Source organism: Hyla sarda, chromosome 1 (genome assembly GCF_029499605.1).
Source record: "Hyla sarda isolate aHylSar1 chromosome 1, aHylSar1.hap1, whole genome shotgun sequence".
Lineage (NCBI taxonomy): Eukaryota > Metazoa > Chordata > Amphibia > Anura > Hylidae > Hyla > Hyla sarda.
In genome coordinates, this window is record NC_079189.1 from 127,085,275 (window position 1) to 127,112,486 (window position 27,212).

General features: G+C 45.6%; 1 protein-coding gene across 1 annotated transcript in view; it reads right to left on the minus strand.

Moving 5' to 3' along the window:
* Nucleotides 1–4,708: 4,708 nt before the first annotated feature.
* Nucleotides 4,709–27,212, minus strand: part of ANXA10 (annexin A10) — an 88,044-nt gene continuing 65,540 nt past the window's right edge. Inside the window, exons 10-11 of the mRNA XM_056551716.1 lie at nt 25,698–25,820; nt 4,709–4,925 (exon numbers count right to left, since the gene is read on the minus strand). Coding sequence (XP_056407691.1) covers nt 4,857–4,925; nt 25,698–25,820 — 192 coding nt within the window. The 3' untranslated portion in view covers nt 4,709–4,856. The remainder of the gene's footprint in view (nt 4,926–25,697; nt 25,821–27,212) is intronic.

Consider the following 27,212-nt stretch of genomic DNA (forward strand, 5'->3'; position numbering starts at 1 on the left):
TTCAAAGTTCAGCAGCAATTTTCACATTTTTCACAAAATTTTCAAAATCAAAATTTTTCAGGGACCAGTTCCGTTTTGAAGTGGATTTGAAGGGCTTTCATATTAGAAATGCTCAACAAATGACCCCATTATAAAAACTGCACCCCCCAAAGTATTCAAAATGACATTCAAAAGGTTTGTTAACCCTTTAGGTGTTTCACAATAGCAGCAAATTGAAGGAGAAAATTCTAAATCTTCATTTTTTACACTGTCATGTTCTTGTAGACCCAGTTTTTGAAATTTTACAAGGGGTAAAAGGAGAGAAATCTTCCTAAAATGTGTAGCCCAATTTCTCTCGAGTAAGGAAATACCTTATATGTGTATGTCAAGTGTACGGCGGGTGCAGTAGAGGGCTCAGAATGGAAGGAGCGACAATGGGATTTTGGAGAGTGAGTTTTTCTGAAATGGTTTTTGTGGGGCATGTTGCATTTAGGAAGCCCCTATGGTGCCAGAACAGCAAAAAAAAAAAAAAAAAAAAACACATGGCATACTATTTTAGAAACTAGTATTGCTCGCATGCATTTGGAAAATTGTTTTATTTATCAATTTTAAATAAACCACTTTTAACCTCCATCACTATTTCGACTGAACCTTTGTGGACCAAGCAGCGCCGGACCTAAGGGCCTCCTTTTTCTCTCCATAATCCATTATCCTACGGGTTCCTGCATAGGATACCAGTCAAGGCACCTCGGCTGCAGCACGGACACTTCCAACACCCCTGGAAACGGGGAGATACGCATAACCCTCAAGAGGGTCACCAGGTGAGAGTTTACCCTGCCAGGGTTTCCAACTGGGGTCCGTTGTTTTTACGGTATCACACGAGGCGCTGTCCTCTCTCCACTTTTTTCTCTCTCTCTACTCTATTTTAGAAACTACACCCCTCAAGGAATACAACAAGGGGTACAGTAAGCCTTAAAACCTCACAGGTGTTTGACGACTTTTTGCTAAAGTCGGATGTGTAAATGAAAAAAAAATTTTTTTTTCACAAAATTGCTGGTTTTTCCCCACATTTTATATTTTTACAAGGGGTAATAGGAGAAAATTACCCCCAAAATTTGTAACCCCATTTCTTCTGAGTATGGAAATACCCAATGTGTGGACATCAAGTGATCTGCTGGCGCACTACAATGCTCAGAAGAGAAGGAGCACCATTGAGCTTTTGAAGACAGAATTTTGTTGGAATAGAAGTCGGGGGCCATGTGCCAGAACAGTGGACCCCCCCACGTGACCCCATTTTGGAAACTACACCACCCACAGAATTTAATAAGGGGTGCAGTGAGTATTTACACCCCACTGGCGTTTGACAGATCTTTGGAACAGTGGGCTGTGCAAATGAAAAATTACATTTTTCATTTTCACGGACCACTGTTCCAAAAATCTGTTAGACACCTGTGGGGCGTAAATGCTCACTGTACCCCTTATTACATTACGTGAGGGAAGTTTCCAAAATTGGGTCACATGTGGGGGGGGTCCATTGTTCTGGCTCTATGGGGGCTTTGTAAACACATGTAGCCTTCAATTCTGGACAAATTTTAACTTCAAAATCCCAATGGTGCTCTTTCTCTTCTGAGCATTGTAGTTCGCCCACCGAGCACTTTACATCCACATATGGGGCATTTTCTTACTCAGAAAAAATGGGGTTACAAATTTTGGGGGGCTTTTTTCTTATGTTTCCTTGTGAAAATGAAAAATTTTGGGTAACACCAGCATTTTTGTGAAATTTTTATTTTTTTTCATTTTTCCATCCAACTTTAATGAAAATTCGTCAAACACCTGTGGGGTGTAAAGGCTCACTATACCCTTTGTTACTTTCCGCGAGGGGTGTAGTTTCCAAAATGGGGTCACATGTGGGTATTTATTTTTTTGCGTTTATGTCAGAACCGCTGTAAAATTAGCCACCCCTGTGCAAATCACCAATGTAGGCCTCAAATGTACATAGTGCGCTCTCACTCCTGAGCCTTGTTATGCGCCCGCAGAGCATTTTTACACTTACATATGGGGTATTTTCCTTTTCATAAGGGGTAAAAGGAGAAAAAGCCCCCCAAAATTTGTAACGCAATTTCTCCCGAGTACAGAAATACCCCATATGTGACCCTAAACTGTTTCCTTGAAATACGACAGGGCTCTGAAGTGAGAGAGCGCCATACGCATTTGAGGACTAAATTAGGGATTGCATAGGGGTGGATGGACTAAATTAGGGGTGGCATAGGGGGTATTCTACGCCAGTGATTCCCAAACAGGGTGTCTCCAGCTGTTACTAAACTCCCAGCATGCCTGGACAGTCAGTGGCTGTCCGGAGATGCTGGGAGTTGTTTTGCAACAGCTGGAGTCTCCGTTTTGGAAACACTGCCGTACAATAAATTTTTCATTTTTATTGGGGGGACAGTGTAAGGGGTGTATATGTAGTGTTTTACCCTTTATTATCTTTTAGTGTAGTGTAGTGTTTTTAGGGTACATTCACACGGCCGCAGGTTTACAGTGAGTTCCCCGCTAGAAATTTGCGCTGCGGCGAAAAATTTGCCGCAGCTCATACTTGAAGCAGGAAACTTACTGTAAACCCGCCCGTGTGAATGTACCCTGTACATTCACTTGGGGGGGGGGGGCAAACCTCCAGCTGTTTCAAAACTACAACTCCCAGCATGTACTGATAGACCTTGCATGCTGGGAGTTGTAGTTTTGCAACAGCTGGAGGCACACTGGTTGGAAAACCTTCAGTTAGGTTCTGTTACCTAACTCAGTATTTTCCAACCAGTGTGCCTATAGCTGTTGCAAAACTACAACTCCCAGCATGAGGGATCGCAACCACAACTCCCAGCATGCCGAGACAGCTGTTTCAGCATGCTGGGATTTGCAGTTTTGCAACATCTGGAGGGCTACAGATAGAGACCACTGCACTGTGATCTCCAAACTGTGGACCTCCAGATGTTGCAAAACTACAAATTCCAGCATGCACAGACAGCAAACAGCTATGTGGGCATGCTGGGAGTTGTAGTTTTGCAAGATCTAGAGTGCTACAGTATAGAGATCACTGTACAGTGGACTCTAAACTGTAGACCTCCAGCTGTTGCAAAACTGCATCTCCCACCATGCCCAGCAGCTGTCTGGGCATGCTGGGAGTTGTAGTTTTGCAACATCTGGAGGACTACAGTCTCAGACTGTAGCCCTCTAGATGTTTTTAGGCAACTTACCGGCTTCTGTCGGATCCAGAGAGCCGTCCTCTTCTGCTGCACGACACGCCGCCCGCGCCGATCACTGCTGCCGATCCCATCCCGCAGCTTCGGCGTTCGGTCCCCGTCGTTTCCCCGTCCTGCCGCGCCTATTGTGGGTGGGCAGAACGGGGAAAACAAAAGTAAACCCCCCCGCCCCTGATCTGCTATTGGTGGTCGCGTCTAGACCACCAATAGCAGAGATAGGAGGGGTGGCATCCCTGCCACCTCACTCCTATCGCTACAGGGGGATCGTGGGTGTTTTAGACAACCGCGATCCCCCTTATATTCCGGCTCACCATAGACCCATATGACCCGGATTCGGCGCAAATTGCAAGTGTGAATTCACTTGCGATTTGCGCTGATCGCCGACATGGGGGGGTCTGATGACCCCCCTGGGCATTTGCACGGGGTGCCTGCTGATCCAGGTACAGAAGGCTTATCCATACGCCCTAGGTCCTGTACGGGTTAAAGGGGTACTCCGGTGGAAATGTTTTATTTTTTTCTTCAAATCAACTGATGCCAGAAAGTTATACAGATTTGTAAATTACTTTTATTAAAAAATCTTAATCCTTCCAGTACTTATTACCTGCTGTATACTACAGAGGAGTTGAGTTGTTCTTTTCTGTCTGAACACAGTGCTCTCTGCCGACACCTCTGTCCATGTAAGGAACTGTCCAGAGTAAAAGCAAATCCCCATAGCAAACCTCTCCTGCTCTGGACAGTTCCTGACATGGATAGAGGTGTCAGCAGAGAGCACTGTGGTCAGACAGAAAATAACTATACATCTTCCTGTGGAGCATACAGCAGCTAATAAGTACTAGAAGGATTAAGATTTTTTAATAGATGTAATTTACAAATGTGTTTCACTTTCTGGAGCCAGTTGATAGGAATACGATTGTTTTTCACTGGAGTACCCCTTCAATCACTCTCCTATCCATGAAGGGCAGGAGTTCCTGCACAGAAGTAAGATGTGGTTGCTCCCCTGCCTTCGTCCTACTTGCCCCCAGGCCACATGTCCCCTCTTGATACTCTTCTGCACTGGCTGTTAGAAAATCAGGAAGCATGCAAGCTGGAGGTCTGTATATAACACAATACGCCCCCTCAGAGTGATAAACAGCCCGTGTCACTCGCTAAGCAGACGAGGCAGAGCGGGCCGTGTCCTGGCTGTCAATCAAGCTGAGGGGGACTACTTATGGTGCAAGGTGGGGAAACTTTCTGACTTCATATCCTTCCCATCCCTGCGGGCAGGAACGTCTCCGGGGATGGTGAGGAAGAAGATTTTACCACATATTACACATTGCCTTGCGTTATATAAAAAATCTATACAAACAGAAGGCTTTTGAATTAGATTGTAGAGACGTGGCACAGTGCCCACTGGACATTATATTTATGAGGCAACATCATTCAGTATTTGCTGTGGAAGCACAGATCTTTTGCATAAATGAGTATTTATGGGAATTTCTGACTTTATTAGGAACATTAATTAAGATTATGAACGTGTTATGATTCAATGATACATTTTCTGTTGCACGTGTGTGATCATTTTTCATCATTCATGATATCCATTGACTTCTTTGGTAGAGGTTATCCCAGAGGTATCTCTGTCCATCACCATTCTTGTCCATCACCTGCTAAAATTGCAAGCAGTGCCTTCTCATAGTGACCTGAAGCATAGTGCTGCAAAGAAAATTAGAATCAGGTTATTTCTGTTCTCAAGTTCTCTTCATCTATGTGATTTCTGTGCAGACCATACAGGCAACCATTACAGTTTAAAGTGTTGTCATCCAGATTTCCCAGATTAAAGGGGTACACCACCCCTAGACATCTTATCCCCTATCCAGAGGATAGGGGATAAGATGTCTGATCGCGGGGGCCCTGCCGCTGGGGACCTCCGCAATATAGCATGCAGAACCCACTTGTATCTGCTTCCGGAAGTGCTGGAGGTTCTGGCTCCCGACCACGGGGACGGAAGATCGTGACGTCACAACTCCGCCCCCGTATGACGTCACACCCCGCCCCCTCAATGCAAGTCTATGGGAGGGTGTTGCATGCTATATTGCGGGGGATCCCCAGTGGCGGGACCCCCGCAATCAGACATCTTATCTCCTATCCTTTGGATAGGGGATAAGATGTCTAGGGGTGGAGTACCCCTTTAAGCTGCAAATTGTAACTTGATGTTTCTGGGCCTTAAAGGAATACTGTAGTGCAAAATAACCTATCCGAAGGATAGGGGATAAGTTATAGATCGCGGGGGGGTCCCATCGGTCAGACCCACCGCGATCTCCTGTATGGGGCGCTGGCAGTCGGCAGGAAGGGGGTGTGTCTGTCCCTAGCATGATGCGGCAGCTGACACGCCCCACATGTATCCCATAGAGATACATGGAGGGGGCGTGTCAGCCGCTACGTCATGCGGGGACGGAACGCTCCCTTCATTCAGACTGCAGGGGCCCTATACAGGGGTTCACAGGGGTCCCAATGGTCTAACCACCCGCGATCTATAACTTATCCATATCCTTCAGATAGGGGATAAGTTATTTTGCACTACAGTATTCCTTTAATGCAAAATCTGTAATAGGGCACCTGCAGTATCTCCCATGTTCCATTTATAATATTTGTGTCCACATATGTGGGAAAGGGACCTCGGGGTTGTTCCAGGCCTTGGTGTGACATCACATCTTCAGGCTTTAGGCCTAGGTGTGAATGTTACATCTTCACCTCATTATCTATTCTCTGTTTTTATTCCTAAAATAAGCAATTCATTGCATTTGTTGTTGATACTTTAGGCTAGGTTCAGACCAGTGTTGTTCCTTCCATGCTTTGCTCAGTCATTGGAGCAGAACTATGGAAAAAATAGCACTGTAGAATTCATGGCATGCAGACTCCAATAGTGCTCAATGGACTCCATTGACTGTAATCAGGTTGGGCTGTTCACCAGACAACCAACAGAGCCTCCAATGAGCTTAGTAAGTAAAAAAAATTATGGGTAACAACACCATTTCACAGCACAACATGCACAGTCCTGAGACCTGCTGTGATAATCAGTAATAGACAGGTACAGTGCTCAGCAGCACTTTTCATTCCCAGGCTGCCAATGTTGACTCAGAGCTGGATGTGATTGACAGGAGAAGATTTCTGCTCAGAAATTCCATTGCAGCAGCCTCCAATTGTTTTTAATGGGATTCTGCTGCACCGTGCATTCGGCAAAATTTCGACACCAGCAACATCTGCAGCAGAAATTAAGATTTCTGAACTCTGAAAAGAGAATTTTTTGTGGAAATTGCTAGGAAATGCATTGCCAAGTGGCCCTAGTGCCGAGTGATTAAGTCAGCGCCTGCTGCTCACAGAATGTTAAAGAGTACCTGTCATGATCTTGTAAAATTTTCTAATCTTCCCAGTTCACTGCCCCATCATGATAAACCACCCCCTGCCTTTATTTTTTATTATTTTTTTAGTTTTCTACCTTGATATTGCTCTGTATTTTCAGCAGGCGTGACATCATCTGAAGCCATGCAGGGGAGAACTTCCTCCCTCACCCTGCTACACATGGCCCACAGCAGTTCAGTGTGAGATGAGCTATGATTGGGTAAGGCTGCACCCCCTCAGCACTCCAGACTGCATTTTTCCTGCTTTTGGGCTTCTGCCAGGCCAGCAGGAGTCCAAGGTCTGTGCAAGAGATAGGGGAAATGTGCTCTTGACAAGTAGGGAGACACCTAGTGGCAGCTTTTTTAAACACAAATAAAACATAAAAAATCTTTCTAATGTACTTTGTTTAAAAAAATGAAGTTTTCTATTTACCATAATGAGTGCAATAGCAAAAGTTTGTTTTAATGACAGTGCCCATTTAAAGGGCCCAAACACTTTCATTAAAACACGTCACTCACACCTCACTGTCATCCCAATAATTAAAAACACCAACCTCTAATTGTACTTTCAAATTATCTGCTAATCCTAAAGGTTCACATACTTTTGCCACTACCAGATTTGGGATATTGGATCATTTTCCTCAATAAATAAATGACCAAGTCTTATACTTTTGATATGTTTGATTTTGTTTTCTTTATCTACTTTTAGGACATTTTACTATTGCGTTCAATGTATAATCAAGTGTTTAGCCAGGTCCTGGGCACCTTCTAATGGTGGCTATGAGTAGACAGAATTTTATTGTTTCGCTCTGTCTATTCAGTGGATTTTGAGCTCACGTATTACAGGACTATAAACTCTATACAATGTAAATTCTATTTGATACACCTTAAAAAAGTCCATAGATTAAGAAAAATATGCCAAAAAAGCATAGGTTAAACGCAACAATGCATACATACATACATACATCAAACACAGCACAATGAAAATGTAAATCAAAAATCATGCATTGAATGAGTAAATACCATGGTCCAAAATTCAACCACTCAGGTACCAGGCACCTTGGATATGGTTGTGGGAGCTGTTGTGAATTGTGCCACCTACTGCTGCAATCCTTAATTTAGTGAGTTAATGGAGCCAATGTCTGGCATGTTCAACTGCATGTCATCTGACAGCCATACAGCCGGCCACACTGCTGCACCCACAAAATGTGCATTAATGGTAAAGGGATCCCGATCAGGTCAGGGCTGTCATGCGCACTGTTGTCCTCCAGCAACCAGGTCAAGAAGAAAGCTGTTTGATAAAAGACCACACCGCTGCTTAAATAGAGCAAGCAGAGGCCCAAACTACATGACTGTCAGCGTACCAGAAAAAATGAAAGGTGCGAGCAGGGTGAAAAAAAGGATAAAACCTCCCTCTTCTCTACAAAATGTATAAGATGAAAAAAGTGTGGATGCTTGAGGGTGCATTCACACGGGGGTATTTGTCAGCGGATCCGCAGCTGCGGATCCGCTGACAAAGGCCCCTAAAGTGCTGCCCTTTGTGCCTGCTAATAGCGGCAATCCGCCGCTACCAGCAGACACACTGTGAAGTGCGAGTCGCAGTGTATCCGCACATCCCGCATATCGCAGCCGCTCCCCCGGCTCCCTGAGCTACACAGAGAGCGGCCACGATGTGTGCGAGTACACTGCAGAGTAACTCGCACATCGCAGTGTGTCTGCTGGTAGCGGCGGATTGCCGCTATTAGCAGGCACAAAGAGGATAGCACTTTAGGGGCCTATGTCAGCGGATCCGCAGCTGCGGATCCGTTGACAAATACGCCCGTGTGAACGCACACTTAGATTCAGTATAAGATGAAATGTTATACAAAGCGTTATACCAGGTGCAGTGCATACAATGTTAATCTGAATCTAATTCTAACAACACATACCGTATTTTTCGTCCTATAGGCGTATAAGACGCACCCAATTTTTAGGGGTAAAATTTTGAACCCAATAGTGGTCTTCAACCTGTGGACCTCCAGATGTTGCAAAACTACAACTTCCAGCATGCCCGGACAGCATGCGTTGGCTGTCCGGGCATGCTGGGAGTTGTAGTTTTGCAACATCTGGAGGTCCGCAGATTGAAGACCACTGCAGGAGGAGGTAATACTCACGTGTCCCCGCCGCTCCGGACATTTCACCGCTGCCCTGGATGTCGCTCCATCGCTGTCGCCGTGTCCCCGTTGCTCCGGAACGTCTCTGCTGCCGGCCGAGTATCCTCGCTCTCCGTCGCCGCCATCACGTCGTTACGCACGCCGACGCACGTACGCGACGACGGGATGACGAGGAAGGAGAGCGCCGGCATACAGGGGATCCCTGAACGGAGAAGACACTGAGGAGGCAGGTAAGGTCCCCCCCGGTGTCCTGTAAGCACTAACCCGGCTATTCTGTCGGGCTGTTCGGGACCGCCGCGGTGAAATCGCGGCGGTCCCGAACAGCCCGACTGAACAGCCGGGTTAGTGTCCCTTTCCCTTCAGACGCGGCGGTCAGCTTTGATCGCCGTGTTTGAAGGGTTAATACAGGGCATCACCGCAATCGGTGATGTCCTGTATTAGTCGCGGATCCCGGCCGTTGATGGCCGCAGGGACCGCCGCGATAGGGGTATATTCGCCGTATAAGACGCACCAACTTTTTCCCCCCAGTTTTGGGGAAGAAAAAGTGCGTCTTATACGGAGAAAAATACGGTAAGTCCTATGATATGGGCAAATAAATATGTTGTAAGTTATCAGTTGAATATGTGGATGGATCTATTATTATCACTCAAATAAACACGTACAGGCCCCTCTGAAGATTGGCAATGGACCTCTGAATCATGCAGATGTTCATTGGCAAATTTCAGACCTGTGCAAGTGCTTTCTTGAGCAGAGTGACCAGCAGGATTTCAGACCTTCACAGCATAATGTGTTACCTATTGTTTTCTTGGTGATTGGTGATCATTGACAAGATCTTCTCGTGTAGTTCAGGGCTGATTCCTCACTGTTCTCATGATCACTGAAACTCCATGAGGTGAGATTGTGCATGGAGCCCCCGACCAATTTGCGAATAATCGCATGTCTCACAAGATTTTTGCCGATGGTCTTGTAGCTCATTTCAGCCTTGTGTAGGTCTTGTCCCTGACATCTTTGGACAGGTATTTAGTTTTGGCCATCATGGAGAGTTTGGAATCTGATTGATTGCTTCTGTGAACAGGTGTCTTTCATTCAGGTATAAAGATCATATTAGGAGTGCTTCTAATCTCAGTGCTTTTAGAGAGTGCTTTTAATCTCAGTGCTTACCTGTTTAACCCATTAAGGACAGACCCATTTTTTACCTTAACCCCTTAAGGACATAGCCCATTTTGACCTTAACCCCTTAAGGACAGCGGGCGTATCCATACACCCCCGTTTCAAAGTCCTTAAAGACTATCCGTGGTCCGTAGCACCTTTAGCTGCGTGACCCCAGCCCTACAGGGTCTCTGCGGTCTGCCCCCAGCATTTTTTGGGGGCGTAGACCTTTTTTTTTTTTTTTTTGCTAAATGTGTGGCGGGCCCTCTTAGCTATAAAAGAGTGGTCCGCCACCGTTAGCTAAAGCCCCCCTGCCGCTGATCAGTCCCGTAGTACTGATTAGGGATCGACTGATTATCTGTTTGGCCGATATTATCGGCCTATATGCATGATTTTCTAAGTTATCGGTATTGGCGTCCTGCGCTATTGCTGTGTGCTGCACAATGACGAGTGACGTCCACAAAGTGACGTCACTGTCAGCGGCCCAGCGCACAGTGACAGCTCAGGACGCCGCCGGAGCCACAAGTAGCGTGGGAACAGGTAATTATAAAACCGGGGATGGGGGAGGCAATGGGGCAGCGGCGGCAGTCTCTGGCAGCGGCAGTGGTTGGACCCCAGGACAGGCAGGGGGAGAGAAGTGGGCGGCAGCAGCGGTCTCTGGCAGCGGCGGTGGATGGACTCAGGACCCCAGGGCACGCAGGGGGAGAGAAGCGGGCAGCAGTCTTTGGCAGTGGCGGTGGTTGGACTCAGGACAGGCAGGGGGAGAGAAGCAGGTGGCGGCGGCGGTCTCTGGCAGCGGTGGTGGTTGGACTCAGGACCCCAGGACAGGCAGGGGGAGAGAAGCAGGCGGCAGCGGAGGTCTCTGGCCCCACAAAAGCCGCTTCAGTTCATTGATTTAAAGAGCCCGGGGGGGATTAAAATGCGGTATAAGTTATCGGCTATCGGCCTGAAAGTTCACAGGTTATCGGTATTGGCTCTAAAAAATCTATATCGGTCGATCCCTACTGATCAGCGTTTTGTGTGGTGAAGGCGTATTTTCAGGGATTAAAGTGTCTTTGTTATTTTATTTTTTGCACCTATAGGCGGTCCATGCCACCAGTAGCAGGCCTGTGTTGTGTGGATGGACCGCACCCCACCGCTGTCAGTGATTTATCACTGATTATCGTTTTTTTTTTTGGGGTTCAGGTGGGTGCTTTTTTTGGGGTTTTAATCGTTGTTCATTTTATTTTTCGGGTTTTTTGTGTGAGGGTCTGTGTATGTGCCATCAGCCACTGTTCTGGGCTGAGTGGCCAGACCCCCCACTGACTTCTGCGCCTCCTGCTACCACCAAGCGCTAATCAGTGTGCACATCACTGATTAGGTAAACACTTTTTCTTGGCGCAGGTTTTTTTGCGCTAGAAGTCTTTTTTTTTTTTAAGTTTCTTTTTCTTTTTTTAGTTTAGTTTTATTTTATATTTTTATATTTTTGTTCTTAGGGTTAGTTAGGTTAGTTAGTTAGGTTAGGTTAGGGCTGGTTAGGGCAGGTTAGGGAGGTAGTATCGCACCACACCACACGCAGCACACACACACCAATAAAGTTCCCCCCCCCGACATATATACATTTCACCCCCATTATAGTAGAGAAATGGCCCGCAGGGCGTTTTCAGCGGAGGAGGCATATGCCTTACTTGCCTCCGACTCTGAAAGTGCCTCAGAGGTCGAGGAAGACCCCACCTTCCTTATTTCCTCTTCCTCCTCATCATCTTCTGATGATTAGCCACCAAGGCGGAGGCGACGCCAAGCGAGGCTGAGTCCCCCTGGTGCTCATACTAGTCAAGCCCCCCAGCCAAGTTTACTGGTGCCCCATACCGACGAACTTGTCTGGACTCAGCCAGCAGACCACGAGCCCGTGATTCCTGAGTTTGTTGGCGACTCAGGAGTCAAGATTGACATTGTCGGGTTCACTGAAATGGACTATTTCATTTTTTTTTCAGTGACGACTATGTCAATCTGATGGTTGACCAGACGAACCTGTACGCCCAACAGTTCGTCGCTGCAAACCCGGGCTCATTTTTAACTAGACCCAATGAGTGGTACCCAGTCAATGCAGCCGAAATAAGGACATTTTGGGGCCTCATACTGCATATGGATCTAGTTAAAAAACCCAGTGTCCGGCAATACTGGAGTGGGGATGTCCTTTACCAGACCCCGCTTTACAGTATGGCCATGACACATCCCCGGTTCGAGGCCATTCGGAAATGTTTGCATTATGCTGATAATGCGGCATGCCCCCCCAGAAGTGATCCCGCGTATGACCGCCTGTATAATATCAGGCCAGTCATCAATCACTTTGGGGCCAAATTTTGGGAGGCCTATGTCCCAAGGCTCTCTCATGGGTCTCTCATCAGCTTTAAGGAGAGACTCAGCTTCCGGCAATACATCCCTACCAAGCGAGTGCGGTATGGCGTGAAGATGTATAAACTTTGCGAGAGTACCTCAGGGTACACTTGCAACTTTATGGTGTATGAGGGACGAGATTCCCGTATTGAACCCCCAGAATGTCCCCCCACTCTGGGTGTTAGCGGGAAAATCATTTGGGGCCTTTTGCTAGATAAAAGTTACTACCTTTACGTGGATAACTTTTATACTAGTATCACTCTCTTCACATCCCTCGCCACCAGATCCAAGGTCGCTTATGGGACAGTCCGGAAGAATCAAAGAGGCCTTCCGCCCCATCCCCTACACGCTCCTATCCCTTGGGTGAGTCCCATGCCTTTTCCCATGAAAACCTGTTATTGGTCAGGTATAAGGACAAGAGGGATGTCCTTATGCTCACCACAATTCATGGGAACGGCAGACCCCTGTTCCTGTGCGAGGTACCGCGGAAACGGTCTTCAAATCCGATTGTATTCTGGACTATAATGAGTATATGGGGGGAGTTGATCTTTCTGATCAAGTCCTCAAGCCATATGATGCCATGCGGAAAACATGGACATGGTACAAAAAAGTTGCGGTCTACATGGTACAGGTTGCCATGTACAACTCTTTTGTACTGTCCCAGTACGCTGGCAACACAGGGACATTCCTGCAGTTCCAAGAGGTAGTTCTAAAGGCCCTCATCTTTGGTGGCCGCCAAGGAGCGTGTCAGAGCACCTCTGGAACTGTGGGCCCCTGGATCGTCCCCGGCCAACACTTTCCAGGTAAGGTCCCCCAAACTGGAAAGAAGGGACAATCCCAGAAAAAATGCAGAGTGTGTCACAGCAGAGGGATTCGGAAGGACACCACCACTCAGTGTGAAACTTGCCCCGATCATCTGGGCCCCTGCATTAAAAACTGCTTCAGGGAGTATCACACTTCCATGGAGCACTACATTTTTAATCATTTTCCCTAATTTTAATTCCCCAGAATTCGACTCCAATGTACCAGTCCAGAGTACATTGTCTTCCAAATTTTAAAACCAACCCCCCCCCCCAAAAAAAAAAAATCCCAAAACCTCATTCCCAATACCCCTGATATATTTTTTTCCCCCAAAAAAATGGGTCAAGGGACACAGAGTCAACAGCATTGGGGGTTTGCAGTTGCCTCAAATGCACAGCGCTCTCTCTCCACCTGAGCGGGGTGCGCATTTGAGGTAACAGAATAGGGACGGCCACACACATCACATTCCCAGAATGATGATTCAGAACATAGGGTTTGGGGCAGGCATAATTTTTACTTTCGGCTATACTCTGGGTCATCATTCTGGGAATTGGCATATCAGTATTAAAATTGCAATTGCTTCATCCATCCCTGGAAAATACATTTAGGGAACACCCGTCTGTTCCAAATCTCCACTTCATCCCTATACACCTTCCCTAGAGGGTGTACTGTTTGTAATAGGCTCACATGGCGGTGTTCCTTTCTTGTATTTTCCTCTGAATGTATGTAATTGTTAGGTCCGTAAGAAACATTGGCCTCAAATGCGAAGAGTTCTCGCTCATGAGCTCTGTCGTATTTCCAGGCATCAATTCAGAGTCACATGTTAGTTGTTCCCAGAAAGATGAAGCAGAGTATAGGTTGAAAATTGCAATTTTCAAAAGCTACCCTTCATCCATTGCTGGAAAATAAATTTAGGAAACACCCGTGCGTTCAAAATGTCCTCTTTAGCCGCATACCCATTCCTCAGGTTGGGGTACTTTCTGTAATGGTGTCACATGTAGGTGTTTCATTTTTGTATTTTCCTCTGAATGTATGTAAGCGTCAGCTACTGATATGCCATAGGCCTCAAATGCAAACAGACCTCTATGACTTCTGAGCCTTGTTGTGCTCCCGCCCAGCACATTACCCCATATTTGGATGTGTTCCCATAGGAACCCAATTTCTCCAATTACCCCTTGTGAAAATATAAAAAATTGGGTAACCCCAGCATTTTAGTGGGAAAAAATCTAATTTTCCATTTTACGTCCCACTGCTCAAAAAACCTGTGAGATATAAGTATTCACTGTACCCCTTGTTAACTTCCTTGTGGGGTGTAGTTTCAGAAGTGTGGTAACTTGCCGGAGTTTTTTATTTTTTGGTTTTACGTCAGAACCTCAACCATTGCAGTGCAAAGCACCACTTTAGGCCTCAAATCTCATCGGTTCTGTCACACTCCTAAGCCCTATTTTGCACCCACCTAGTGTTTTACCACCATATATGGGGTATATCCTTATTCTGGAGAAATTGGGCTACAAATTTTGTGTTTTTTTTTCTTCTATAACTTGTGAAACTAAAACAATTTTGGTTAATACCAGCAATTTAGTATGAAAAATACAAATTTTCACTTTTAAGGCCCACTGTTCAAAAAACCTGTGAGGTGTAAGTACTCACTGTAACTCTTCTTACGTTCCTGGAGGGGTCTAGTTTCCAAAATGGTGTCACATGTGGGGGGTTCTTGCTCCATGGGAGGTTTGAAAATGCACATGACCCCCGACTTCAATTTCAGCAAAATTCTCTCTTCAAAAGACCAATGGCGCTCCTTCTGTTGAGACCTGTGGTGCGCTAGCAGAGCACTTAACATCCACATATGGGGCATTTTCTTAATTGGGAGAAATTGGGCTTCAAAGTTTGGGGTCAATTTTCTCCTATTACACCATGTCAAAATGAAAAATGTGTGGTAACACCATCATTTTAGTGTTAAAAATCAAATTTTCCATTTTCACGTCCAACTTCAACGCAAAGTCGTCAAACACCTGTGAGGTGTTAAGGCTCACTGCACCCCTTGTTACATTCCTTGAGAGGTGTAGTTTCCAAAATAGAATGCCATGTGGGGGCTTTTTTGCTGTTCTGGCACCCTGGGGACTTTCTAAATGCAACATACCCCCCCAGTAACCATTTCAGCAAAATTCTCTTTCAAAAAGCCAAATTTTGCTCCTTCTCTTCTGAGCTTTGTAGTGTGCCAGCAGAGCACTTAATGTCCACATATGGGGCGTTTTCTTAAATGGGAGAAATTGGGCTTCAAATTTTGGGGTCCATTTTCTCCTATTACCCCTTGTGAAAATGAAAAATTTGGGGTAACACCATAATTTTAGTGTTAAAAATTGAATTTTCCATTTTCACGTCCAACTTCAACGCAAAGTCGTCAAACACGTGTGAGGTGTTAATGCTCACTGTACCACTTGTTACGTTCCTTGAGGGGTGTAGTTTCCAAAATAGTATGCCATGTGGGGGTTATTTTGCTGTTCTGGCAACATGGAGGCTTTCTAAATGCAACATGGCCCCCAAAAACCATGACAGCTAAATTTGTTTTTAAAAATCCCACAGTTGCTCTTTCCCTCTTGAGTCATGTTGTGAGCCCACAGAGCACTTTATGTCAACATATGAGGTATTTCCATACTCAATAGAAATTGGGCTACACATAAAAATGCAGATTTAGATTTTCTCCTCTACTTTGCTGCTATTCTTGTGAAACATTTAAGGGGTTAATAAACTTTCTGAATGTATTTTTGAATACTTTGAGGGGTGTAGTTTCTGTAATGGGGTCATTTATGGGATATTTCTCACAGAAAGGCCCCTCAAATCCACTTCAAACTTAACTGGTCCCTGAAAAATTCAGATTTAGAAATTTTCGTGAAAATGTTGAAAATTGCTGCTATACTTTGAAGTCCTCTAATGTCTTCATAAAGTAAAAACATGTCAACTTTATGAAGTCAACATAAAGTAGACAAATTGTATTTGCGAATCAATATAACATTTAATGGAATATCCATTTTCCTTACAAGCAGAGAGTTTCAAAGTTAGAAAAATGCAAAATTTTAAATTTTTTTATCAAATTTTGCAATTTTTCACTAAAGTTTTTTCACTAAAATTTACCACTAACATAAAGTAGAATATGTCACGAAAAATCTCGGAAATCAGAATAATCGGTAAAAGCATCCCAGAGTTATTAATGCTTAAAGTGACAGTGGTCAGAATTGCAAAAACAAGGCTCAGTCCTTAAGGTAAAAAAGGGCTCAGTCCTTAAGGGACTTGTTTTGCGTTTTCGCTTTTTTCCTCCTTGCCTTCTAAAATTCAGAACTGTTTTATATTTCCATTCCCAGACTCATATGAGGGCTTGTTTTTTACGTGACCAGTTTTACTGTGCAATGACATCACTCATTTTACCCAAAAATTTATGCTAAACCTCCCCAAAAATTTTGTGCAAGGAAATGTAAACGAAAATCATAATTTAGCAAATTTGGGGGGGTTTCGTTTTCGCGTTGTACACATTGCAGTAAAAATTACATGTTTTCTTTATTCTATGGGTCAATATGATTAAAATGATTCCCATGGTTACATACATTTCTATTACTGTACTGCTGTTAAAAATCTCAAACTATTTTTAAAAAAATCAGTATGTTTAAAACTGTCCTATTTTGACCACCTCTAACTTTCTTATTTTTCTGTATTCAGGGATATATGAGGGATAATTTTTTGTGCCATGATCTGTAGTTTGTTTTGGTACCACATTTGCGTATATGTGACTGTTACGCCTAGCGCTCCGGGTCCCCGCTCCTCCCCGGAGCGCTCACGGCGTCTTTCTCCCTGCAGCTCCCCGGTCAGTCCCGCTGACCGGGAGCGCTGCACTGTCATGGCCGTTGGGGATGCGATTCGCACAGCGGGACGCGCCCGCTCGCGAATCGCATCCCAGGTCACTTACCCGTTCCCGTCCCCTGCTGTCATGTGCTGGCGCGCGCGGCTCCGCTCTCTAGGGCGCGCGCGCGCCAGCTCCCTGAGACTTAAAGGGCCAGTGCACCAATGATTGGTGCCTGGCCCAATTAGTTTAATTGGCTTCCACCTGGTCCCTGACTATATCTGACCTCCTCCCATGCACTCCCTGGCCGGATCTTGTTGCCCTTGTGCCTAGTGAAAGCGTATTGTGTGTCTAAAGCCTGTGTACCAGAACTTCTGCTATCCACCCTGACTACGAACCTTGCCGCCTGCCCCCGACCTTCTGCTACGTCCGACCTTGCTTCTGTCTACTCCCTTGTACCTCGCCTATCATCAGCAGTCAGAGAGGTGACCCGTTGCTAGTGGATACGACCTGGTCACTACCGCCGCAGCAAGACCATCCCGCTTTGCGGCGGGCTCTGGTGAAAACCAGTAGTGACTTAGAACCGGTCCACTAGCGCGGTCCTCGCCAATCCCTCTCTGGCACAGAGGATCCACTACCTGCCAGCCGGCATCGTGACAGTAGATCCGGCCATGGATCCCGCTGACGTCCCTCTGCCTTATATCTCTGATATCACCACGGTGGTCGCCCAGCAATCCCGACAGATCGCCCATCTAACCCACCAGCTGTCGGAAGTATTCACCATTGTGCAGCAACTTCAGTCGCAACTTCAGCAGCAATCATCTCCTCCGCCAGCTCCTGCACCCCTTTCGCAGCGAGTGGCCACTCCTAGCCTCCGCCTGTCCTTGCCGGACAAATTTAATGGGGACTCTAAGTTTTGCCGTGGCTTCCTTTCGCAATGTTCTCTGCACTTGGAGATGATGTCGGACCAGTTTCCTACTGAAAGGTCTAAGGTGGCTTTCGTAGTCAGCCTTCTGTCTGGAAAAGCTCTGTCATGGGCCACACCGCTCTGGGACCGCAATGACCCCGTCACTGCCTCTGTACACTCCTTCTTCTCGGAAATTCGAAGTGTCTTTGAGGAACCTGCCCGAGCCTCTTCTGCTGAGACTGCCCTGCTGAACCTGGTCCAGGGTAATTCTTCCGTTGGCGAGTACGCCATACAATTCCGTACTCTTGCTTCTGAACTTTCCTGGAATAATGAGGCCCTCTGCGCGACCTTTAAAAAAGGCCTATCCAGCAACATTAAAGATGTTCTGGCCGCACGAGAAACTCCTGCTAACCTGCATGAACTCATTCATCTAGCCACGCGCATTGACATGCGTTTTTCTGAGAGACATCAAGAGCTCCGCCAGGAAAAAGACTTAGATCTCTGGACACCTCTCCCACAGTCTCCACTGCAATCTGCGCCTAGGCCTCCCGCCGAGGAAGCCATGCAAGTGGATCGGTCTCGCCTGACCCTGGAAGAGAGGAATCGCCGTAAGGAAGAGAATCTTTGTCTGTACTGTGCCAGTACCGAACATTTTTTGGTGGATTGCCTATCCGTCCTCCACGTCTGGGAAACGCACGCTCGCACCCAGCTCTCGTGGGTGTGTCGTCTCTGGATGCTAAGTCGGCTTCTCCACGTCTCACGGTGCCTGTACGGATTTCTACTTCAGCCAGCTCTTCCCTCTCAGCCGTGGCCTGCCTGGACTCTGGTGCTTCTGGGAATTTTATTCGGGAGTCCTTGGTGAATAAATTCCGCATTCCGATGACCCGTCTTGTCAAGCCACTCCACATTTCCGCGGTCAACGGAGCCAGGTTGGATTGCACCGTGCGTTACCGCACGGAGCCCCTCCTAATGTGCATCGGACCTCATCACGAGAAAATTGAATTTTTGTTCCTTCCCAATTGCACTTCCGAAATTCTCCTTGGACTACCCTGGCTTCTACACCATTCCCCAACCCTGGACTGGTCCACTGGGGAGATCAAGAGTTGGGGTCCCTCTTGTTCCAAGGACTGCCTTAAACCGGTTCCCAATACTCCCTGCCGTGACCCTGTGGTTCCTCCTGTATCCGGTCCCCCTAAGGTCGTTAGGGACTCTGCCTGCCACAGAAAATGCCTCTCCCCCCCTCCCAGTCCCTTCAGGCAAGCCTCTGTGTCCCCTCATGGCTCCCGTCCTTGTGTCTCCCTGCCCCGTGCCAAGCTTCACCCTCTGCCCTCCCTCCCCATTCCTACTCCTGCTGTACTGCCTGCTATTGAGGAAACCATCCATTACTTCCCGGTGTCCTCATCCCAGGGGAGGCAGTCACCGGACAAAAAAAAGGGGAGACCTAAGGGGGGGGGTACTGTTACGCCTAGCGCTCCGGGTCCCCGCTCCTCCCCGGAGCGCTCACGGCGTCTTTCTCCCTGCAGCTCCCCGGTCAGTCCCGCTGACCGGGAGCGCTGCACTGTCATGGCCGTTGGGGATGCGATTCGCACAGCGGGACGCGCCCGCTCGCGAATCGCATCCCAGGTCACTTACCCGTTCCCGTCCCCTGCTGTCATGTGCTGGCACGCGCGGCTCCGCTCTCTAGGGCGCGCGCGCGCCAGCTCCCTGAGACTTAAAGGGCCAGTGCACCAATGATTGGTGCCTGGCCCAATTAGTTTAATTGGCTTCCACCTGGTCCCTGACTATATCTGACCTCCTCCCATGCACTCCCTGGCCGGATCTTGTTGCCCTTGTGCCTAGTGAAAGCGTATTGTGTGTCTAAAGCCTGTGTACCAGAACTTCTGCTATCCACCCTGACTACGAACCTTGCCGCCTGCCCCCGACCTTCTGCTACGTCCGACCTTGCTTCTGTCTACTCCCTTGTACCTCGCCTATCATCAGCAGTCAGAGAGGTGACCCGTTGCTAGTGGATACGACCTGGTCACTACCGCCGCAGCAAGACCATCCCGCTTTGCGGCGGGCTCTGGTGAAAACCAGTAGTGACTTAGAACCGGTCCACTAGCGCGGTCCTCGCCAATCCCTCTCTGGCACAGAGGATCCACTACCTGCCAGCCTGCATCGTGACAGTGACTTTTTGATCGCTTTTTATAAAAAAAAAAATTGCAGTTTGATGTGACAAAAAAAGCAGACTTTTTTTTACTTTTTTTCTTTTACGTTTACGCCATTCACCGTACGGGATCATTAACATGATATATTTATAGTTTTGACATTTACGCACATGGCGATACCAAATATGTTTATTAGTTATCTTTTTTTATGCTTTTTTGTATTAATATGGGGAAAAGGGTGATTTAAAACTTTATTGGGGTAGGGGCTTTTTCAATTTTTTTTCCACTATTAGATTGCTAATGCTGTTCAGTGCTATGCATAGGGCATAGCACTGATCAGTATTATCGTTGATCTTCTGCTCTGGTCTGCTGGAAGGCAGATCAGTGCAGAAGACCCCGGGAGACGGACGGAGGCAGGTGAGAGGACCTCCGTCCGCCATCTTGGCTGATCTGATCCCCACGGCATGTATTGATCACGGCATCTGAGGGGTTATTGACAGACATCAGCATGATCGCTGATGTCCGCCATTACTGGCGGGTCCACCGCTGCTGACAGCCACGTCACAGCCATGCCATAAATATACGGCACTGTGAACTAAGTGACACTATGAAGCGCCGTACATTTATAGCGCATGTCCTTAAGAGGTTACAGGGGTACTCCGCTGCTCAATGTTTGGAACAAACTGTTCAGAACGCTGGAGCCGCCACCAGGAGCTTATGACGTCATAGCCCGCCCCCTCATGACGTCTATGGAAGGGGGCGTGACAGCTCTTTCAAATGCTGAGCAGCGGAGTACCCCTTTAATGACCGGGCTCTTTTTCTTTTTTTAAATGTGACTGGTTCTCTTTAATGGTAATAACTTTAGAATGCTTTTTCTGAGCAGAGCGATTCTGCGATTTTTTTTCCGGGACATATTGTACTTTGATGCAGTATTTTTGGTGAAAATGTCTGGCATATTTTTTTTTTTATGGTGTACACCGTGCGATAAAAGTAATGTTATATTGTACCAAAATTGGCCAATTTTGCGCTTTTTTGTTGTTTTTTTTTACGGCGTTCACTGTGCAGGATAATTTACATTATAGTTTTATAGTACACATCCTTACGGACATGGAAATACTTATTATGTATATGATTAGTGTTTTTGATCTTTTTTGATGACAATACAGGGTTTTATTGGGAAAGGGGCATTTTTTTTTTTTTATACTTCATACATATATTGAGCAAACTTTTATTATTTTAGTTTTCACTTTTTTACAGGTTATTCTATGCTGCAATACATTTGTACTGCAGCACAGTATAACCTGATCTGCTGCAGATACTACAGCCTGTGGCTGGATTTTACAGGCTTCCGTAGCTGGCAGACAGGAGGCCATCATCTGACCTCCTGCTGCCATAGCAACCAACGGCGACCCGCGATGGTATTGCAGCGCCGCCGTTGGTGAACAGGGTGATCGCTCCCCCCTGTCAACACCAAAGATGCCGTGGTGAGGATTGATCACCTCATCTATGATGTTAATGCTGCCAGGACCGGCACAATCGCGGCTGTGATTGACAGCCAGGTCCCGCTGCTGATCTCCTGCACTTTCTGTGGCAGTGCAGTTGATCACTAGGACATATGCATATGTCCCAGCGCGAACATGTCAAGTGCTGGGAGGTATGCATACGTTCTATAGTGGGAAGGGGTTAAGAGACACCTAGCAGCAATAATTCTTGCTGACTGATAGGGGATCAAATACTTATTTCACTCAGTTTAAAAATGAAAATCAATTAATTATCTAAAATGCATTTTCTTGATTTTTGGTGTTGTTATTCTGTCTTTTACTCAAATAAACCTATCAAAGGGGTATTCCAGGCAAAACCTTTATATATATATATATATATATATATATATCAACTGGCTCTGGAAAGTTAAACAGATTTGTAAATTACTTCTATTAAAAAATCTTAATCCTTCCAATAGTTATTAGCTTCTGAATTTTTCTGTCTAACTGCTCAATGATGATGTCACATCCCGGGAGCTGTGCGTGATGGGAGAATATCCCCATAGGAACTGCACAGCTCCCGGGACGTGAGTCATCAGAGAGCAGTTAGACAGAAAACAACAACTCAACTTCAGAAGCTAATAACTATTGAAAGGATTAAGATTTTTTAATACTAATTTACAAATCTGTTTAACTTTCCGGAGCCAGTTGATATATAAAAAAAAAGTTTTGGCCTGGATGACCCCTTTAAAATTATAGACTGATAATTTCTTTGTCAGTTGATGAACACTGCTGCTCAATCTATCACCGGCCAAGGCAGGACGCCATTTCTGCAGTCAGTTAGCCGAGCCACAGTATTAGATTTCAGGTACCAAAAGCCAGAAGAGGACCAGGACCCAAAAGTTTCCACAGCTTTGCATGCCACACGGCTTGCATTCAAGCAATGATTCCCTGGCAATAGATTTTTAATAATGGCTATGTACCAGGCTCCTGCATCTATGATATGTGACACTCGGACAATATAGGAGAACATAAAAATGTCAGCATCTACTTTCAAAACGTGCCAATATCTCTGTAAGATGCCAAGTATACACTTGGACTAGTTATCGTAGGGCTTATCAATCTAATTATATTTTCATCCTCATCCTTCTGTCTTGTTATCAGCAATTCCTGATGGTTTTGGGATAACGGACACTTAAAGGCAACCCCCAACCCCTCTTTACTTTGGGGGATGATGACACCTCCAATGAGGGAGGCTGTTTGTAGATGTAGGTCTACAATAGAGGATATCTTTAAAATGGCAGGTTCAGAAGATATTTTTTCAGTCCATCAGGCTTTTTCTAAGGGAAACACAACAATTTCTTCCCATCAGCCCAGAAAAAGGATAGCAATATGTGGTTAGCATATAAGGGTTCCCCTAAACCCCAGATAATATCAGACTGCAATAAGGCCATACAACAAGGCCTAGGCCTAGTGAGGCAGTATAAGGAGGGACAACACCACTGATTCCAGCAACTGCTGCCATCGATTGGGTGCCATGTGGGTGTTGAGTGGGAAAAGTGCAAGTCTGCATTGGAGGAGGGGTTGGCCTAGGGCAGCATGTATCCAAAATACACCATTTATTACAAGGCTTCCACATTAATACTCACTATAAACACAGAGGTGTCCATTTCAAGGGACTCAATCTTAATAGCCAAATCCATACTATCACGTGTGTAGAGGTGTCACAAAGTTTCTAAGAACTTGGTAGATATAGACAAGGGCTTCTAGTTCCGAAAAGGTCCCACCATAGGTAACCCATAAAAACTAGAGGTCTGAGGACATGATGGAAGCATAAAGGAAAAAAGCTTATTTGTAATAAACTTGGGCTCCAGACCCTCAAATAAACTAGTACACAGTTGCCCTAAGAACTAAAATTTTGAGCTCAGAAAAAATTAAGCTCCGACATAATGAAAATAATTATTAGAATCTGGACAACCCCTTTAATTCTAGAACTCTGTAGTGTAATTTCCTGTTAATGTGTCAGTCATAATATTTTTTCACTATAGTAAAATGTATGTTTTAGCCTCATACTGCAGAAATGAATAGGTAAACAAGTAGCAGTGCCATATAAAGTGCACTGCCGTTCCAATTAAATTAGCAGGGTTCTTGCATATGTATAGTGGATTTTAATATCCAGTATAACATCTCTTTGCAAATAAACAAGTCATGAGAGACATTTGGATTTCTCTGCTCGGTGCAAAGTCTTACTAAATCAGATGGAGAAAAAGTGAATTTGCTGTTTTAATAGCATTTGACATTTTGGATTATGCGACATGCTGCAAATCAGCAAAATGGCCAAATAGGATTATTACCCCTTCTGGCTAAAATATGCTGCAACTAAGATGTTTTATAGTAGGAAATGACAAAAAAGAAACCTATAAATCTTTATTGTGAATTAAATATGTGAAGAACACCATATGGCATTTGTTGTATTGACAATAAACAGTGCAGGAAGCCATAGAATAAAAAGAATACTTCTGTTTAGTCTTTGTATCTTATCTACATGCATTCTTAATGTAATTGCTCTGCATTATATGGGAATAGAGGAAAGCATAAGTTCAAAAAGTGCTTTTTAATGTTAGACAGGCCCTAGGATGTTCTCCGTCCCAGCATCTTATTCTGATAGAGAGGGGCCCTCAGAAACCATTTTATTGTGGAACAGTCCTTGAGGACAATATGATAGACTTTAGAATAGACAGTATGAGAATGCCAACACTATGGAAGTAAAGAAAAAGGTAAACTAAGCATTGAACTACCCTTAAAAAGAACCTATCCAGTCCCCAGAGACTCAAACACTACCCCAGGGCCTGATAGGGGACAGTTTTCTGAAGCAATTTCTCCTCTGCATGATGATGCTTAGAGCAGAAAAATAAGTTTATATTGGATGCATAGAAAGTGGATGCATGGGGAGTGGACACAGAGAGTGGACACATAAGGAGTGGATGCATGGGGAGTGGACACATAGAGAGTGGACACATAGGGAGTGGACTCATGGGGAGTGGACACACATACAGAGTGGATGCATGGGGAGTGGACACATAGAAAGTGGATGCATGGGGAGTGGACACATAGAGAGTGGATGCATGGGGAGTGGACACAGAGTGGACACATAAGGAGTGGATGCATGGGGAGTGGACACATAGAGAGTGGACACATAGGGAGTGGACTCATGGGGAGTGGACACACATACAGAGTGGATGCATGGGGAGTGGACACATAGAAAGTGGATGCATGGGGAGTGGACACATAGAGAGTGGATGCATGGGGAGTGGACACAGAGTGGACACATAAGGAGTGGATGCATGGGGAGTGGACACATAGAGAGTGGACACATAGGGAGTGGACTCATGGGGAGTGGACACACATACAGAGTGGATGCATGGGGAGTGGACACATAGAAAGTGGATGCATGGGGAGTGGACACATAGAGAGTGGATGCATGGGGAGTGGATACAGAGAGTGGATGCATGGGGAGTGGACTCATGGGGAGTGGACTCATGGGGAGTGGACACACATACAGAGTGGATGCATGGGGAGTGGACACATAGAGAGTGGATGCATGGGGAGTGGACTGATGGGGAGTGGACACATAGAAAGTGGATGCATGGGGAGTGTACACATAGAGAGTGGATGCATGGGGAGTGGACACAGAGAGTGGATGAATGGGGAGTGTACACATAGAGAGTGGATGCATGGGGAGTGGACTCATGGGGAGTGGATTCTGCAGCTCTAATCCAGTTATGCTGGGACCTTTTACTCCTCAAAATTAAGTCCAAAAAATAAATTAGGCAGACACCACATATACCACTTACCTGTCCCACACTCCTGCAGAACTCCCACCTTCGCTGATGGAAGTTACATGTGAACATTTATCAGGTTCACACTATGGAATGCCTATGGAATTTCGGCACGTGGAATTGCTCTTTGGAATTCTGCAGCGTCAAACTTTGCCTTGGTGTGAATGGGTCTTTCGTTGACTTGTTCACACTGCAGAATTTTACCTGGAAATTGATCCGTCGAAAGAACTAACATGTTAATTATTTCACCGGAATTACATGTGAGCGGAGATTCCATAGTGTGAACGCACTCTAATGCAGAAAAGAAAAATTAAGTGGTTTCCATGTAAGGGAGGCTTATGCATGATATGTGCAATAAAATGAGATATACTAAACCGTATAAAACTGTGTTTTTAGATTTACCTTAATGTCATGGAAGAGGGATTTTCCATATTTCTCCTTGTATCTCTGTCTGATAGTCATAAGATCTATTTCACTTCTGGCTATGATGGTCCTTATAACTGTTTTATTGTGAAAACCAAAATCCTAAAGAGAACAAGGGAAGAGCATATCCATGTTACATATACCAACATTGTAGAATGCATTCCAGTAAAAGTAAACTTTAAAAATGTTATCCCAACTGGAAGATGCCCTGGTGACCAGGTGATCAGTGAAGTTCCAGCTTTCCTGACCTTCACTGATCAAAGGTTACCACTGAGGGTAGCTACATACCACTTGTTTCCTGTGCAGTATTAGTATTACACAACACCTCTTCAAATGAATGAGCCACAATGTTTTATAAAGTAGTGACGAGTCCACAAGAGTAGGAGTCCCTCCATTGATGTGTATATATACACTGATAGAGCATATGGGGGAGATTTATCAAAATCTGTCAAGAGCAAAGTTGCTAAGTTGCCCATAGCAACCAATCAGATCACTTCTTTCATTTTTCAGAGGCCTTTTGAAAAATGAAAGAAGCGATCTGATTGGTTGCTATGGGCAACTGGACAACTTTTCCTCTGGACAGGTTTTGATAAATCTCCCCTTATGAGTAACATGGAGTCTGCTTTGAACTTGCAGTTGAACAAATAGTTTTGATTAAACAATGGAACAACTTTCCTTCTGAGTACTCCACAACTGGGGCCAGAGAGGTCACCACTGCTGGAGGTCCCACTGATTTGGGATCTGTTTAAGTGACAGTTGGCTACCAGCCTATTCTCTTTATGCTGCTCTAGGACTGTGAGTGGCTACCCAGTTACTTAGCATAGGAATTGCCCTGTGCCTTTTGCAGGTACTCTTGGCCACTATGCCATTGCTTTCATGGAAACCCTACTACTGTTGGCAAGCTTGTAACATGAACCACACCTATGTGCTGTGTAACACTTGAATACAGCTCCAAACTACAGTTTGAGTCCTTATAAAAAATGGATCACTAAATTTATCTTGCAGAACACAAGGTCAAAGGAATTATCCATCTTTTAAATACACTTTTTAAAGGCCCCAAATGCATTAAAATAGCAAACTGTTACCTCTTCCTCCATTCCCATGCTGATCCCCCATTCTGCCTCCTATCAGTGCTACGTTCTTGCTTTAGGAGTGGTGGTCACGTGACTGCCGAAGCCAATCATTAGCCTTGGCAGTCACACTCAGTACCCCTGGCACCAAGGCTTCAGTCACAGAAAGGTGATGCCAGGAGTACTGAGAGTGAAAGACAAAGCCTATCAGTGTTCTCCGCTCCTCTAGCAAAACCCCTTATACACTCTAATGTTCCTTATGTGCAAAAGATGGAGTAGTGCTCTTGTAACAGTCCCTTTTATACCTTTTTGTTAGGCTGGAGACATTAACCCCTCTGTAGGCCTTAAAGCAGCCAGACTCTTTCTTTCTGCCGTGCATTCAGCCAGTCTCTGAATTGGCATTCCCAGCCCATGCAGTTCAGGC